Here is a 16,813-nt window from a genome sequence, read left to right as displayed (position 1 = left end):
AAACTAGCAAAAGGTGTGAAAGCCTTCCTACAGGCAAGCCCGCCCTAAGCAAGCTTCAATTAATGGGCTCCACATGAGGTCTATTAAGGGGTGGGGAAGATGTTACATCCCATTAATATTACAATTTCTTACTCTTTGATGGTGAAGAAACTTTCTAAACTTGTAAAGAAATCTGAGTCTCTGGAGTTGAACAGAGAACGATTTAAAAACAACTTGGTCTCAAAAGGTAAGTGTGCCTTAGAACAAGGATTAAGAGGGGCAGGGAAAGTATAGCAGTTCAGAAGGGGTAAAACAGAGTGTGTGATATTAGAAGAGATGGTTTGGTGTTTTTGATGGTCTCCATTTTTTTTAAGCAATTGAGGTTAAGTAACTTGCTCAAGGTTACACGGCCACTTATTTTGTGTGGGTGCCAAGTATCTGAGGCCGGAACCGATCCCGGGTCTCCCGATGCCAGGGCTGGTGCTCTTACTGTGCCACCTGGCTGCCCCTATGGTCTCCATTCTTACCTGGCCCCCACATCCCTATGTGGACTATCTCCCTCTATTAGAAGTAAGCTTCTTGAGGACAGGATTGACTTAATTTTGTATTTTTATCTCTCTTCTTCTCTCCTCTCCTTGCTCCCACCGCCTCTTTCCTTACTCTCTTCTGCTCACTCCCCATCTTCTCTCTTTTCCTCCTTTTCCCCAGTTTTCTTCCATTGTCAACTCTTCCTTTACAGAACTAGACTTGTCAGTGTTTGGATTTCTTTTGCTGTGGCCTTTCCAAGAGCTACCTGGACCTGCTGTTGACCCTTTCTTCTCATTTACGCTTTGGATTTTTCAGGAGCAATAAAGGGACTCTCTCAGCTGGCGGAGCCCCAGGTGTTCTGGATGAACACTACCACCAGGATATCTGTGCCAATGCTTTCAGGGACGGGCATCTTCCTATACTTGAATGACATAAAAAACAACTTCTCTGTGATTCAAGTGCCATTTAATGAGAATGCCTTCCTCCTACTGATTAAGCCTCAAAATGGTGACCTAAAGAGAACTGAGGATATTGCTTTTGGCCAAGACTTTTCAAGTTGGATGAAAAATCTGTCTCCCAGGTATGACTGGTGGCTGGGGCTCTGGTAATATCTTGTATGACTTATTCTGAGCATCAGTCTCTCCATCTATCACATCAGGGCGGGAGGCAACACCAAAAACCCAAGGATAGAGGTTTGTTAGGACAAAGAGGATGTTGTTGCATTGAGTCAATTTCTGAATTCCCTGGAGGTAGGTATAGCTACTTCTCCCCACAGATGGAGGTGGAGAGGAATAGGAAGAAATAACAGTTCAGATCTTTATTCATATAGGTTTATTCTTTCAATTCTGCTACACACTCCAGGATGGCCTATCATTGAAAGTGCTTTCTGCTCTGTATCCCTATTTTGAGGTGAGAAGTTGGGAAACAATTCCTATCCCCTTTGTCCCTAGACCACAAGCCCTACTCCATTCTCCCATTTTCATAGTGACATGATGGGGGTCTTCCTGCCCACATTCCAGGATATCCACAGGGTCATCCCAAAGCTGGAGTCAGTTGCTTTGAGGAATTACACATTGGTAGGGTGTTTTTCAAAGGCAGTGGAAGTGGGAGTGAGACAATAGTGTCTGCTTCCAGGCTAGGTCAGTTCCCAGTCTAAAAGACCACAAGAGAACAATCAGGTCCCAGCAAATTTCATTTCACTCTAGGAGGAGAGGAGGTTTGATGTAGGACTCCTCTGGAGCACTGTAGAATTCTCCAGAGTCCTGAATCAGAGAGTAGCTAATTAACTAACTTACCTGGACCACTGGATGGCTTTGCTTGTTTTATTTGCTTTAACTATTGTGATGATAATTCATTACCTTCTCCTATTATGGTAGAAACAGTTCAGTTCAGCCTCAGTAAGAACATCAGATTGGTGGTTCATTCTGTCTTGGTTTCTGACTCAGCTTACCAGTCTGATTTGAGACAGCTTCACATTAGTTATTCTAACAATGGAATTTATCAATAGTATATGAACATCTATAGTGAACAAAGGATATCAAAGGATGCATGTACCCTCTCTGCTTCACTACCCCTTGGGTCTAGATATTGGTTCTGGTTCTGAAAGACAAAGTAGCTCATGTGAGAAGCTCCAGTCTTGCCCAGAGCTTTTCAGGCTGATTCTGAGTAGACTGGGGCTGTTAAGGTCCATGGGGTTTTATCCTGAGATAGACAAAGCTGCAGCCTTAACCACTTACACACTTGTGCCAATCTATGTGAAGCAGACACCAGCTACCTCTGAATATTCCAGTCATGAGTAAATGAGGAGAGGATGAGGACAGGGGTGGACAGAATGCTGTGGGTGTCAGGACCTCATGTTTCCCCTCCTCCTTCTGGGAGGCAGGGGCTCAGTATAATCAGACTGCATCCCTCCATCAAAGGCACTAAAAGGACATTTTAGTAAATGGACATATTGGTCCTCCTTAAAGTAAAATTCACAGGTTGGAGGTATACACTGAACATCTTAGTTTCCACTAATAGTGCTATCAGTCATGTCTTACAGGTTTTCTGTTTTTGTTTTTGGTGTGGAGTATTAATGTTCTTCTTCCTCCCTGCTTTCCTCCTTTTTTAACATCATGGTTCTTTTTAAAAGTCAATTTGTTTAGTTATATATAATCAGTATATTTTACTTTTATCACATACATAGTCTCATTTTAACTCAACTTTCTTCATATACAATTAAAGTTTTAAGTTGTAGATGGCTATTAAGATGGCCTCGTCTTGCTTTTTTTTTTTTAAAGTGAAAGTCTTCTCAGATTTTGAGAGACAATTAAAAAAAAACCCTCATTTATTGGCAACTCTGGGGCTAATAGCTCTCCACATTGAGAACTGATTATGGTTAAAAATCTAGCATGAAAATCATCATCCCAATATATCTATCCTTTCTATGAGAGAAATTTCTTATAAAAATAGCAAACTCTCCAGTCTGTCATCATTACAGTGGGCAGTGAAATTATTAGCAAGAAAAATATTGACCTTGAAAAATCATCAAAACATAAAACAATAACTCTTACTTATGCTGATACTGATATGAAATTAGTATACTGGGTTCATGTTTTTCCTTGTACAAAACATTGTTTTTTTTCTAATGATATTTAACTTTAATAAAGATTTTATGGGTTCTTTAAGCTTTGGAGCACAGCTATTTTAAGACTGTTAACCAAAAGTATAATTAGGAGAATGTGTCTTTATTTCCAGTCTCCTGAGGGTTAAAATGCATAACACCTGACTTCCTCCTACTCTCCCCCCACCAATATAACTCCTGAAACAGATACAAACAAACAAATGAACTCATCTGTCTAGCCTAAAAATGTATGCCTCATTCTGTGTCTCTAGGTCACCACTTCTACTCACCATTAGTCCTCTGAGGACATATGGCCACTGTATTTATTATTCCTTGTGGTGTTCTTTGTGACTCACTCCTTCCCCTCTCCTATGTCTCTCAACCCAGCCTTGGGATGCTCTAGGGCATGAGGATATATTTAATTAATGGGCAACTAGTAAAACATGAATGATTTCATTTGCCTCTAAGAACATGGAAGGGTAATTTAGATTATACTAGAATATGTTCTGCTCTTCAGAACACAGAAAACATCAATTGTCCTGAAGTGAAGTGTTCTGTAGGTCCATGGGGTTCACTAAACCATCAGCTTCAGTATCCTTGGGCTCTCTGGGTCCTTCTTCATGTCTCGAGTGTTAGATTGATCTTGGAAGCCAAGGCTTTACAATTCCTCTGTCTTTTTAATCTTCTAGGAAAATCCAGTTGACCTTGCCAAAGCTGGTACAGGAGAGTACCTATGATGTGCAGCACCTGTTTACCTACACCAAGCTGCCTGAATTGCTTGGAGAGGAGGCAAAGCTGAGCAAAATAAGTGCTACGAATCTCAAAGTTGGAAAAGTATGGCAATTTAAAGTCTGTTCAGGCCACCCTCCTTGCCTTTACTGCCCTTAGTCATGAGCAAATGGGTTCATGGAGATGCATGGTGAGAATGGAGTATGGAAACAGGGAGATGCAGAGGGGCCAAGGGAAAGAAAGCGGAGGGAAGAAAAGATATGGGAAGGTAAGGGGAGGTGTGTGTCAGGACAGGGAAGAAAGTGAGCAGCTCCTGCCTGGAGCATGGCATGGAAAGCATAGTCAAGGTCAAACTATTCTAATATCCATTAACTCAAATTCCTGTTGTGGCTACTTCCCACGGCCCTGTCCAGCCTGCCTTAGCCTCTGTTGAGCCTTTTTGTACATACTATCTTCAACTCTGCATGTGCATAGACATTCACATCAACACAACCACACATGTTCACATTTACGTAGACATTTACACCAACACAGAATATGAGAGGTAGAAGGGAACTCAGCATTTAGTTCAATCCATACACAAAAAGAACTCTATTATGTCCACTTTCAGAAAGATTCACGCACATGCATACACGTGCACATGCACACACACACACACATCCCAGCAAATAATCCATGTAAACACATTCTGTGGGCAACACTATACTGGAAGGGTAAAGAAAATGTGCTTCTGAGAAAACATGCCTTCTATACACAAAGTATTTAATGCCAAAAACACTGAATAAATGACAAAGCATTTATTAAGCACCTACTATGTGTCAGACAGTGGGCTTACATTCTAACAGGGGTAGGCAACACATGAGGTAGAATGGTGATTAATTAGATATGTGTTTATTTCCCAATTCTTCTGTTAACTGGGATGGGTTCTACCCCTGGGAACACAACCTGAATACAACCTGGTAAATCTCTATCTCTTGAGTAAAATGAAATGTGTGTGTGTTGCTGTCTTATAGGTGATGAATACAGTTCTTTTTGAACTGAAAGAGAGTCAGGGAGGTCAAGAAGATCTTTTCCAAAAGAACAGTGAAGCCGTCCCCCTGGAAGTGAAACTAAACAGTCCGTTCCTGTTTGCTGTTTATGAACAAGAATCAAAAGCCTTCTGTTTCTTAAGTTATGTGACAAACCCACTGAATGTTTGAGACCCCAGAACCCCACACTCCCCCACGACAGAGAAGGGTGAATTAGAGGATAACCCTAAGCTTCAGGAAGATTTAAAATGTTATTCCCCTGCCTTCTTCAGGGCTGTGTCAAGTTAATGCTAACAACTCAAAACAGAAGCAGATGGCACAAACATTAAATTGTCACCAATTTCCACTTTTTCTTCTAATTATTCAACTGTGAGCTAGTGGGAAGACCTTTCTCCTTAGTAAATAGGATAATTAGTAGCATGAACTTGTGATGGCATAAATAAGCTTCAACAAGATTCCTTTTTAAGATCCAGCGTGTACCATGGATTTGCTGGTTTTAGCGAGAATTTGAGAAGCATGTTTGGAAAATGAAAAAAGATGCATTTTTAGTGAAGAAGAAAACTTTGGTCTTAGAATTAAAATAGAATTGCTTGCTGCCTGTATTCAGACCCACCTCATTTAACATTTGTGAAAGCAACTAAGATGTGGTCTGAACAAAAGACTCTTTATTTAAAAACAAAAAAAGTTGGGATAGGTAGGTACGCTAGAAAATCATAGGGAAATCCATGCATGCATGCATGGAAACACAATGCCACTGGTGATTTTATTTTATGCTACTAATAAATAAGCTTTGCTTTATTGAAAAAAATGCTTCACCTTTCACTTAAAAGCAGCCCAGATAAACAATGGGCTAGTACAGTGTCTTGTTACGTATGTATGTATAAACAAAGGTGCTCTATGGTCTTTTAAAATTATTTTGTAGGGAATATCTGTGAATGGCCTCTCTCTGGTACCTAACCAGACTCTAGGAACCTTTTTCAGCAATGTATGTCAGTTCCCTTCCATGTTTAGACAGTAATGGCTGACATAAAGCTGAATTTGTGTTTGTGGGAAGTATTTCATTTCACATTGTACTTGAAAAGTGAAAAAGGAATGAGATTTCAGGAACTACAACACAGCAAGATCTATTAATTGGACAGTCAGGTGTTGGGAGTATTGACATTTAAAGACTGTCACTTGTATTTTACATGGGAGATGTTACCATCAATACATAGCAAAAGCTGGAAGGACAAAGCATTCACAAATAAATATTTACAAGATGCTTTCTAGATGTTCTGTCTCTGTTTAAGCTCCTGCAGGGTGGGGACAGGCCTGGCTGTTCTAGATGCCCCCATCCAGCTTCAGGAGCCCAGCAGGCTCTAAGAATGGCTGTAACTAAGCAAGTGATGTTAAATTTCATGGTTGGTACCAGAATATTCTGGGTCTCTTATAACCACCCTTTATAACTGACTGAGCCTGCAAATGGCCACATTAGAGGAGATCCTGGGACCTCATACCTTATACATTTTAAGAAGGAAAGGTGTGCATTCCCACTATTGTCATCAGAGGATATATATGCTATAGATTTTCTGTTGTATCCATAGGACTGAAAATCTTGAAGCAATTTAAATTCAGGATTTATGAAAAGAAATTAAATTGTCCCTCAATCACATCAAAATACATTTTTCTTCTTCTAGCCACCTATAAGTTTGCTTTTTAAAATTCTGAACACACATTTCACTAACATTTGAGATGAACATTTAAGAGGTCATGTAATTCCTAAAACATGGAGCTTATGCAACATACTGCCACACGAGATCTCCATGTGTGAATGGAATAACTCCCAATTCTTTTTTTTTAATTTTTTTTTTCTTTAAAAGCAATTGGGGTTAAGTAACTTGCTCAAGGTTACACGGCCAGGTGTTTCTGGGTGAGTGCTAAGTATCTGAGCCTGGATTAGATCCCAGGTCATCCCGACTCTGGGGCTGGTGCTCTTACTCACTGCACCACCTGGCTGCCCCATAACTCCTAATTCTGTAAGATCTAAAAAGTTCTTTACTTAAATTATCTCATTTGATCTTCCCAACAATAGTGGGAGGCCAGGGCTATTTTATAGGTAAGAAATCTAAGGCTCTGAAAGACTGTGACTCATTCACAGTCACACACCCCAATTTTAGCTTTCCTTCCACTATACCATACTTGGAGAAATTAGTTTTCCTTCACTTCACTAACAGAAACTATGGCTTTAAATATCACTGTCATCTACGTGACATATGGGATGGGACAAGTGGCTTAATTGACAAAGGGAACTGCCAGTGAGGAAACTCTTTGTGAAAGCAGATCAACACTATCATGGTAATTTATAATCTTAGAGAGATGGCTGGGGAAACCAAGAGGTTAACTAATGTGATGGTCAGCCAGCATGGTCAGGGGCTGGACTTGACAATCTTCCTGACTATGAAATTGACTCCCTTTTCAATAGGCTGCAATACCTCTGACCAATGTTGTTCAGTCATTTTTCAGCGGTATCCAACTCTTCATGACCCCATTTGGGGTTTTCTTGGCAAAGTTCGTGTAGTGGCTTGCCATTTCCTTTTCCAGCTCATTTTCCAGATGAGAAAACTGAGACAAATAGGGCTAACTTGCCCAGGGTCACACAGCTTGTGTCTGAGGCCATATTTTAAGTCGGGTCTTCCTGACTCCAGGTCCATGCTCCACCTAGCTCCCGTTCACCCTCCACTGCACCACCTAGCTGCCCCTTCTCTGAGTTGATCTATTTTCATGGTTGTTCTACATTTTAAAGGTGAATAATGCAATGAAATCGCTGAGTTCTTTTCATTCAGTGTTAGCAATGACACTTGAGAGGTCCCCCCAGAGCCCTAGGAAATATCTCTTCTATCTTCAATTTTCTTCAGGTGATTAAGGCAGTGTGAATTCCAAGAGCCAATCACTGCTTGGTGGAGAATACAGTAAAAGTAATAATAGCTAACATTTAAATTGTCCTTTAAGGTTTGCAAAGCGTTAGGGGCAGGCCTCCCTCAGACCAGGTCATTGTTAGTTCAAGTTCTATTTTGGGGATAAATGAGGCACTTGTTGGTCATTCAGTAGGAATTAACAAAAGGTTTACTTGACAGCAGAGAACCGATATGTAAAAAAGGTACCGCAGGACTTCATTTAGGGAAATGCTGGAAGCGAATCCCTTGCTTCCATGTGGTTAACAGGGTAAAGTGTGGAAACTCAGGCATATCCACAGAATTTGAAGGACCCCAACTCCACATAGATGTGTCTTTTAATGCCTTTAGGTGACCAGGTAGCTGTGTCAATCAATTAAGGTAGGCACAGATTAAGCCATGGGTCTTGGGCCAATCAATTTCTAGGGACATCTTGGATCACCCTTCAGGAGAAAACAAGTCTAACCTATATTGTAGGAGAAGTGGGGAACCTTGGTAAACAATGGTCCTTTCACACAAAGCACCTTACATTGAACTCATTTACCTTCATAAGAACCCTGTGAGATAGGTGCCATTATTACCTCCATTTTACAGATGAGGAAACTGAGGCAGGAAGCAAGGTTAAGTGATTTTCCTGGGATCACAAGGGATCCTGGTAAGCCAGTAATGGAACTCAGGTCTTCCTGACTCCAAGTCTAACACTACTCACCGAATCACCTACCTGTCCCTAATTTTCTGGGGGAGAGATGATAGCTATTTTTTTTTTTTAGAAATAACCCCCATCCTAGCAATCACTACATGGGTAATTCATCCTTCCTCACCTTAAAGGTAAAGAATAAGAACCTCCCTTTTCCCCTATTTCTATCTTTCAAAGGTCTCACTGGGGAGGGAAATAGGGAGGAAAAGCAAAATTATGGTTGTGAAACTCATCACTGCAGTTTCCTGAGTCTTGGGGCCTTTCGTGTTACTGGGTCTTCAGTACAGACTAGGTTACTACAAAACTTCCAAGGAAAGAGAAAAAATACCTTATGCTTTCTTGTTACGATCAAGACTAAGTAATCATCTCCATATTGTAACACAACTCTGGTAGCTAGGGAAAGGGTTGGGTGGGGAAGCTGGGAGGATAACAAGATAGCCCTGTAAAGGGATAAGGGTAGAGACAGAACAGAGGGTGAAACTTACCTTGGATTTAGGACTGTCTTGGGATCCCATTTTTGAGGTACGCCAGCCTTCTTTCTCCATCATTGTGTCATGGGAACTTTACTGTGAATTGTTCATGGTGGGGTAAAGTCTTTCCAGAGGAAGAAGTGCCCTTCTCTGAAGGAGTCTGGTTTATGCCCCTTACTGCTCAGTCAATATTTCTCCACCCCCAGCCTAATCTCTTCATGTCTTTCCCCTTCTTTCCTAAGAGGACAGGAGTTGGAAGAGGTGTGGTAGTGATCTCCCTTGCCTCTGAGATGCCTGGGATATCAAAATATATGAAAGGCAGTAGGCCACCAGCTAGGGCAGAGGATCCTTCCTTGCTGCAAGAGACGACTAGGTCTCATCAGGGAAGCAAGAGTCATTTGCTTCCTAGTTAGGGACCAGTGTTGCCAGGGTGGGAAAGAGCTTGTAGTAGGTGAGAGTTCCTTAGTTTGTATGCCAAGTTCTTAGCTTCCCCTCCCTGTGCTCTGTACTCCTTTGATTCCCTTTTCTCTAAGTTGCTATGGTAAACCTCTCTTGCAAAGGTGTCTTAGGAAGATGGATGATAAAGCTTTTGAGCTATTAAAAAGTCGAAACTTTTGAAGCTATTCTGGACATCTTTCCCTCTGCTGGCTTTGGATGTTCGGAGTTAGGTGGCCAAAAGGAATTTTTTTGGTTTTGTTTTCTTTTGAGTAGAAATCTGTGACTTGTCTAAGGTTTTCTGGAAGCCACAGCAAAGAGTGCATTATAGTGAAAATGAGTTTTACAACTTAAGATGGTTCCCCTTCTTGTAACTGTTCTTTTGCAAAATGTCAAGGTGAATAGGGCTGTAAACGCTGAAGAAGAATCTTTATGGAAGCTATCTTTAATACAGATACCAACTGTTGTACGTTTCGGAGGGCATTGTATCCCAAAACCTTTGCTTTGAGATTTGTATAAACAGGAATACCTTTTGAAGACATTTGCTTGAACAGGTGAGTGGGAAAACAGTCTTAAAGAGATTCAGAATAGCAGTTAAGGCCATGCAGGAAGAATACTCACTCATTCATGTGAGACAAGTGGTTTGGGAATTAGGAGGTTGGTACCATTGAGGATCTGCATTTTATGTCTGATGCCAGTAGCTAAACTGCCTATGAACCAAGGCAAAGGAGGAAGTGTCAGGAACTTATATCCTAGACCCTGGACAGAGCTCCATTTGCTTTGCCTGTCACTGTTTTTTGCCACTCTGGTAATGACAAACAAAATATTATTTCTAAGTCAGTTCCAAGTATGCACTGGTTCTCCTCCCTCTTGTACATGCACACAAAATGAACAAAATACATAATTCTGGAAGGCTGGCAAATGACTTTATTCAGTCCAATGTAACACAAACATCAAAAGCAGTGAGCTAGAAATCAGCAGACGGCATGGGACTGTGGACAAGTCACTTTGGGTTTCTCATCTGTAAAATCTGGGTTATAATACCTGTTGTATTATGTAGTTATCTTGCCATGATGTCGTAAAGATCCAATGCAATGATGTCTATGAAAGGGCTTTGGAAATTGCAAAGAGTCAGACAAATGCAAAGTGTTATTAAGGGGCCCTTTTGGGTCCTATAAGTAGTCAGTAGACTGAAGGGGTTTACAAACCACTATGTAAGATAATTTGAAAGCAAAAATATCTCATTTTTATGAGATAACCTAAAGTGTGAAGGCGTGACCCATGTGATCTTCTGACCTCCATGAACTAGTGCCCCATTTTTGCTCCCCAACTATGTATCCTGTAATATATAAGCCCGGCCACAACAGCATGCTTTCTCAGAGTAAGCCATTCTTTTCTTGGGGATAGAGGGAGAGGGATTAGGGAAAGAGTTACATTCCAGGTACAATAGCTGACTTAGGCATAGTCCTTTCAAGAAATTATTAAATAAGGAAGGCCTCCCTCAATGTCACACTGCTTACCTGGAAGTAGTTAGGTAGAACACTACTGTCTGTCTTCAGTGAAGAGGAGACTGTGTAAATCAACAAGCAAACTATGCACGAAGAAAGGAAGATAGCAGGAGACCTAAACAATCTCTGGTGGCAAAGTGGGAAAACTGAGCAAAGAGGTAGAAGAAATGCTTTAAAGGACACATGGAAACACAGCTTCCATGCACAGTCTTGCTTCAGGCCATTCAGAAATAGTAGCTATCTGCCAGGCAATTCTCTGGCATGAGGTGGCTGTGAGCAAAAAATTCTTCAAGATGCCAGTTAGTGCTATGGGCTGAGATGCAGCGACAGGCTCTATTCCAAGTAGTAAAAAGCAATCCAATTCAATTAAACTTAATTTGAAAAAAGTTATTCACCCTGGACACAAACTCAGCATGTGCTTATGCAAACACACAAACAACAAAACATTAACAACAAAAGCCAGTTATTGCCTTCAGGAAGCTGACATTCTGCTGGAGAGGATATGACACAAAAATAAACAGGGCAAGGCAAACATGGAAGTCAGGGAAGACTTTGTAGATCAGGAGGCATCTGAAGTGAGACTAGAAACAAAAATTCTGAGAAGAAAACAGAGGGAGGCAGTGAGTGCATTCCAGGCATCGGGAATTTACTACTTAAATGCAAGTAGACTTAGATTTAGGAGTTGGAGGAAATTACTATTACCTACTTTGGAAGTCAGCATTTGGGAAAACAGGTAATCAACAAGCCAAGCAGCATTTATTAAGTGTCTGTACTGTGTGGGGCACTGTGCTAAGTTCTGGAGATAAAGGAAGGCAAAAACCACCACTCCCTTCAAAGAGCTCACAGTCTAATGGGGGAGGCAAAATGCAAGCAAATGTGTGCAATCAGTACATACGCTGGGAAATAATTTCAACTGAGAAAGGTTTCTTGAAGAAGGCGGAATTTTCACTGAGATTTGAAGAAAGCCAGGGAAGTCAGGAGGAGGGGACAAGGAAAGAGAGAATTCTAGGCATGGAGGACAGTGAAAATGGAGAACTGGGAAATAAGAAATAAATTGTTTGAAGAAAAGTTGAAGAGGCTAGTGTCACAGAATCATAGTGAAAGGAATAAGCATTTATCTAGTACTTGCAATGTGCCAGGCACAGTGCTAAGAATTTTTTATAAATATATCATTTGATCCTCATCACAACCCTGTAAGGCAGGTGCATCCTTATTATCCACATTTTGCATTTGAAGAAACTGAGGTAAACAGATTTGTGCAGAATTAATCTATGTTGGTTATTAAATTCAACAATATGTTCAGTATAAATGGATAAGTTAAAAAGGAAGTATATGCCTGTGAAAAATGGGTAAATAAGGAATTAGCACTCAGGAAGGCCGGCCAGTGATTCAAAGTCTTCCAAAAGAAGCAAATTTCCTGTGAGAATAAGATGGAGTGTAATAAGAAATAGAAAATAAAGAGAAATTTATTAGGGACTAAATGGGATTTTTCATGGGACACAATGGAAAAGAAAGGAACAGAGGAATGGGGGTGGTATAATTGGGCTGTACAGGGATGAGAGTATGTGGAAAGGCAACAGAAGAAGGGGGGATTTCACACTAGATGACTCTGAATCACTGGAATTAAGGAAGAAGCCTATTTGCTAGCTTAAGTAACATTTGGTTGGAACCTCTACTTTCCTATGATGGAGAATGGTATTTCTTCTCTAAATGCTGGGAATTGGGGAGATGGTGGTGGTGGCAGAGAATGCAGGCCAAAGGTCTGGGTACCAGGGACTATACTGAAGTCACATATGGTAGTCATATTCCAAGACAGTAGGGGATGAGAATTACCAATGACATACTCCATGTGGAGCTTACACTTACCATGTCAAGTCATGTAACTGGGTCAGGGTAGGACTAAACCTTTGTCTGAGATGCCTAAGCATTTGTGCTCCAGTACTGCCCCTACAACTCCATGTATATCATTTTTCACTGGTGCAATGGCAAAAGTCTCCTGATCACCCTTCACCCTCACCTAAACATCTAGAGAATTCAACATCATTTACTAATCTTGTCTTAAAATATAAAGGATAATGACACTAATACATATACTGGCCAAGACTAACTTTAATAAAGGAGGAGGTACTGTGGCATTTTTAAAAATAATAAAATACAATCTAGGGATACTGTGCTTACCAAACTGGCAAGAGTTTAGGCCCATGATGATGCAAGCAGATAAATGTACTCAATTTATTCCTCATTTTGGAAAAGAAAAAAAAGAGCATGAATATTTTTCACAGCTTTGAGATTAAAGTCTATTTAAAAATGGTCCCTAACAAAACCCACTATGCAGCAGGTCTTCTTTATTTAACATTTATTAAGCAGACATTGTATATAAGGCTTTGTGTTAGAAGCTATGTTAGATGGCAATGTGGTATAGAGACAAGAACAATGGGCCTGGGGACTTAAGCAACTCAGTTTCTAGTTATCACTGCCTCTGTGTGGCTGTATGACCAACTGGAAAAGTCACTCAATCTGTCTGGACCTCATTTTCCTCACTTGTAAAATGAGAGATTTAGATTAGATTGGGTGTTCTTAAACTGGGGTTTGTAAACTTGCTTTTTTGAAATTCTGGTAACTGTATATAACTTATTTAACTGGTTTCCTTAGAAAAGAAGGAAATATTTTATGCCTTTACAACATTATTCTGAGAAGGGGTCCATAAGCTTTACTTTACCTGTCAAAGGACTTCATGATATACACAAAAAAGTTTATGAACCCATGGTTTGAACAATCCCTGTGGTCCCTTCTAACAATGCATAAGATACAAAAGTATAGAACACAATTCCTGCATTTGCAGAGCTTATCTAACTACCTATTATAAAGACTGAAGAATTAAGTTATTTTTCTTTTCTCCATCTCGATAGTGGTCCTGATATCTGAATTAGAGCCCATGCCCTGGAAGACTTCATCTTTTCAGATTTGAAATGCCTATTCTGTGGCCTGAGGTCCTGACTGGTAAGAGCTTCTTGTGTGTCCTTCTACAGCAGGCTGGCAGCTCTGCTCATGGTTCACTTGACTTGGCCACTATCTTCTTGCCAGTAGTTTTACTGTCTCAGATATATATCTCCCCTCTAATAACTTCTAGTTCTGGAATTATATTCAAATCAATATTATAACTACCAGAAAAGGTGTGTCAATCTACTCTTCTATGGTTCCATGGTGATTCCTGTAATTTTGCAGACCAAAATGCCTCTCTCCCTGGTCATCATTCCCTAATATGTGTTTTCCCCTGTTAGAATGTAATAATCTTGAGGACAGGGATCGATTGTCTCCACTTATGTTTTTGTATCACTAGTGTATGGCTTATAGTAGGTCTTAATAAATGCTTATTAATCCATTCATTCATTCAAAAGACATCAATTATTAAAGTTACTATGTGCCAACCACTGGGCTAAATGCTGTGGAAAACAGAAAGTTAAAGTAAGACACACGTCCTATTTACAAAATGTTTTTAATCCACTACCATCAACTCAATTATCTGTACTAATGGAAAAGTAGAATAGGCTGACACATTCATTCTACTCTCCTTTGTGATTCCCTGCACATCTCCTTTCTCTATACTTTGGTAGTATGGAAATTATCTATAGAAGGGATAAGCAATCCTACACTAAAAATGAGTGTTAGTATATCACAGCTATCCCTGTAGACTTGGGAAGGGAGTTAAGTACAACAAAGATTTGAAATTATTAGAGTAGGTCCATCAAGAATGGTGAGTATATAGTTGTGGTATACCCTCTCCCATCCCCCTTTCCCCTACTTCTACCTTTCTCCTCTTTTAGGATCAGACTGTTATTGAAGTGAAACTTCATAACTCTGAGAGGGTCAGCTGCTCAGCTCCAATGTGCTGCACTTTCATCATCCCCCTACACCCTAGTCATTGACTCTCCCCTTACTATTCTCCCCTTCTTTTTCTCCCAAAATAAGAATGGGCCAATTTTGCTGCCTTTCTACAAAATTGTGCCAAAATACATCTTGGTTATTTTGATTTCTCACATTCCTGACAGTCAAGTTTTTTTAATATATTAAGGAAAATGAGCAGTAGTGATGTATGATGAACAGGGAACTGGCTTTGTTCTTTAGGAAATAAAAATAAGTTCATATCCACTGGTACTGACTCCTAACAAATGTCAGAATAATGTGCAACCCTATCAGAAACACAGTTCATAAATAACGAGCATAAGAGCAGAGAACCACTACTTTAATGTCTGTTCTTTTAAAGTCACAATAATTTACAGTCATTTAACTTCATGGAGAGAAGGGACTTTCCATACCGTCAACTATGAGGACTTCACTGCAACAGCCTTTTTCTTCTAACTACAGTCAAGAAAACATCTTTTTATATACATACATGCAGATATGTGGATATATTTGCTTTAATCCTATTTTAGAAATCAGTTTTACCACACTAACATTTACAACAAAAATAATCTGCTTTGTAACCTAGAGTAGAAAGTTTTCCAACAAACAACCATGCCCTTCCTCCCCACCCCCTCCCACCAGTCTTCCATACAATGGAAGAAAAAACTTTTGTGATTATTTTGCTTGTGAAATAAGCCCCCGCCATGCAGACAGGTGATGCACTGACTTGTTGCTGGAGAAGCATTCAGAAGGACTTCATTGCTCCAAAGGGAGGAAGTAAGGGAGCAGTGCCACCTTTCAGGTTTAAGAGGCCCAACAATCTGTTTCCCTTTTCAGGGGTATTCCAAAGTGCTTATGGCTGTTCTGCCATTGCCTGGTCCTTGGCAGCTACAACAAGCTCTAAAAGAGCTGTAAAGCTTTTTATGTTGCTCGTTTGCAGGCCCATCTTTTGCATCTGAAAAAGTTTTAAAAATTTATTATATTCTCATTCTTTATATTAAAGGAAGAAAAGAGAGACCTCTATGTTCTCATAAATCTGAAAATATAGCTCCCTCAAGCCCTGGATAACAACTCCCTCTTCCACCCTCACCACCTTCAGAGCAAATAATATCTATATGAAAACATTTTATTTACTTGATGAGTAAAATACTTAATATTCTACGCAGTCACACCAACTGGTGTTCAGTGTTTAAGTATAGCTCACCATCAATGAAGCCAATTGCTGGGGAGAATAAGTCCCTTTCTGCATCTTTTATGCAAAGAACATTTTCATGCCAAGGGAAACATGCAAATAAAAAATTCTAAAGTGAAAGATTTTAAAAAGAGTCTTTAGGATGCATTAAATTTTTATTTCTTGGCAACCTGAGAATTTACCTAAAAACAATTGGGCATAGTGACCATCATTTAATAAACTGACGTACTGAATTCAATTAAAAGTAGCATAGCAAATATAAGGTTTTAGGAGAAAATATTTTTGAATCCACTTTTATGTATTTTTAAACTAAAAGTCTCCTTTTAGATAGTGTTCCTATGTATAAAGGCTACCCTTATGTTATATGTGAAGCATCTATTTCCTCAGTCTATGCAGCACCAAATATCAAGATGAAAATCATTTACTTTTAGTTTGGAGTGAAAGCTTTGCAGCAACATGTATGACATATTTTGCAGGACTCACAAACAGATAAATTGCACATCCCTGTAAAACACACCTAAAAACTTGTTTTCCTACCTTAGAGATGTGGTCAATACCTGTGATTAAGAACCTTTACAGTACTGTACGTATAGCAAAACCTCAGCTACCTGGAACCCCGGGTTGCTCTTGAAATTTTCTAGGTACCTGGAAGTTAACCTCAAGCGCTAAAACTTTATGGACAATAATCTGTCAAATGTAGAACTCATGATCTTTCCCCTTAAACTTAGCCCTCCTTGCCTCCCCTCTCCCCCCCCCACCCCCCCCCCCACACGCCCTCCCCCCCTCACTTCCACACTCTCCCTCCCCCCCCC

General features: G+C 40.1%; 2 protein-coding genes across 5 annotated transcripts in view; one reads left to right on the top strand and one right to left on the bottom strand.

The window, feature by feature from the left end:
- AGT (angiotensinogen) overlaps positions 1–5,674 on the top strand; it is a 50,571-nt gene extending 44,897 nt beyond the window's left edge. For both annotated transcript variants that reach the window (XM_069064896.1, XM_069064897.1), the window contains exons 3-5: positions 823–1,087; positions 3,799–3,943; positions 4,852–5,674. In XM_069064896.1, the coding sequence (XP_068920997.1) occupies positions 823–1,087; positions 3,799–3,943; positions 4,852–5,037 (596 nt within the window). In that variant the 3' untranslated portion in view covers positions 5,038–5,674. The remainder of the gene's footprint in view (positions 1–822; positions 1,088–3,798; positions 3,944–4,851) is intronic.
- A 9,456-nt stretch (positions 5,675–15,130) lies between these two features.
- COG2 (component of oligomeric golgi complex 2) overlaps positions 15,131–16,813 on the bottom strand; it is a 70,637-nt gene continuing 68,954 nt past the window's right edge. For all 3 annotated transcript variants that reach the window (XM_069064894.1, XM_069064893.1, XM_069064895.1), the window contains one exon: positions 15,131–15,764. In XM_069064894.1, the coding sequence (XP_068920995.1) occupies positions 15,663–15,764 (102 nt within the window). In that variant the 3' untranslated portion in view covers positions 15,131–15,662. The remainder of the gene's footprint in view (positions 15,765–16,813) is intronic.

The sequence above is a fragment of the Petaurus breviceps genome, unplaced genomic scaffold, assembly GCF_028583685.1.
Source record: "Petaurus breviceps papuanus isolate PSGF00001 unplaced genomic scaffold, PetGlider_PUasm1.0 90650, whole genome shotgun sequence".
Lineage (NCBI taxonomy): Eukaryota > Metazoa > Chordata > Mammalia > Diprotodontia > Petauridae > Petaurus > Petaurus breviceps.
The sequence above is the reverse complement of the archived record's forward strand: the minus strand, read 5'-3'. Positions and strand labels throughout refer to the sequence as shown.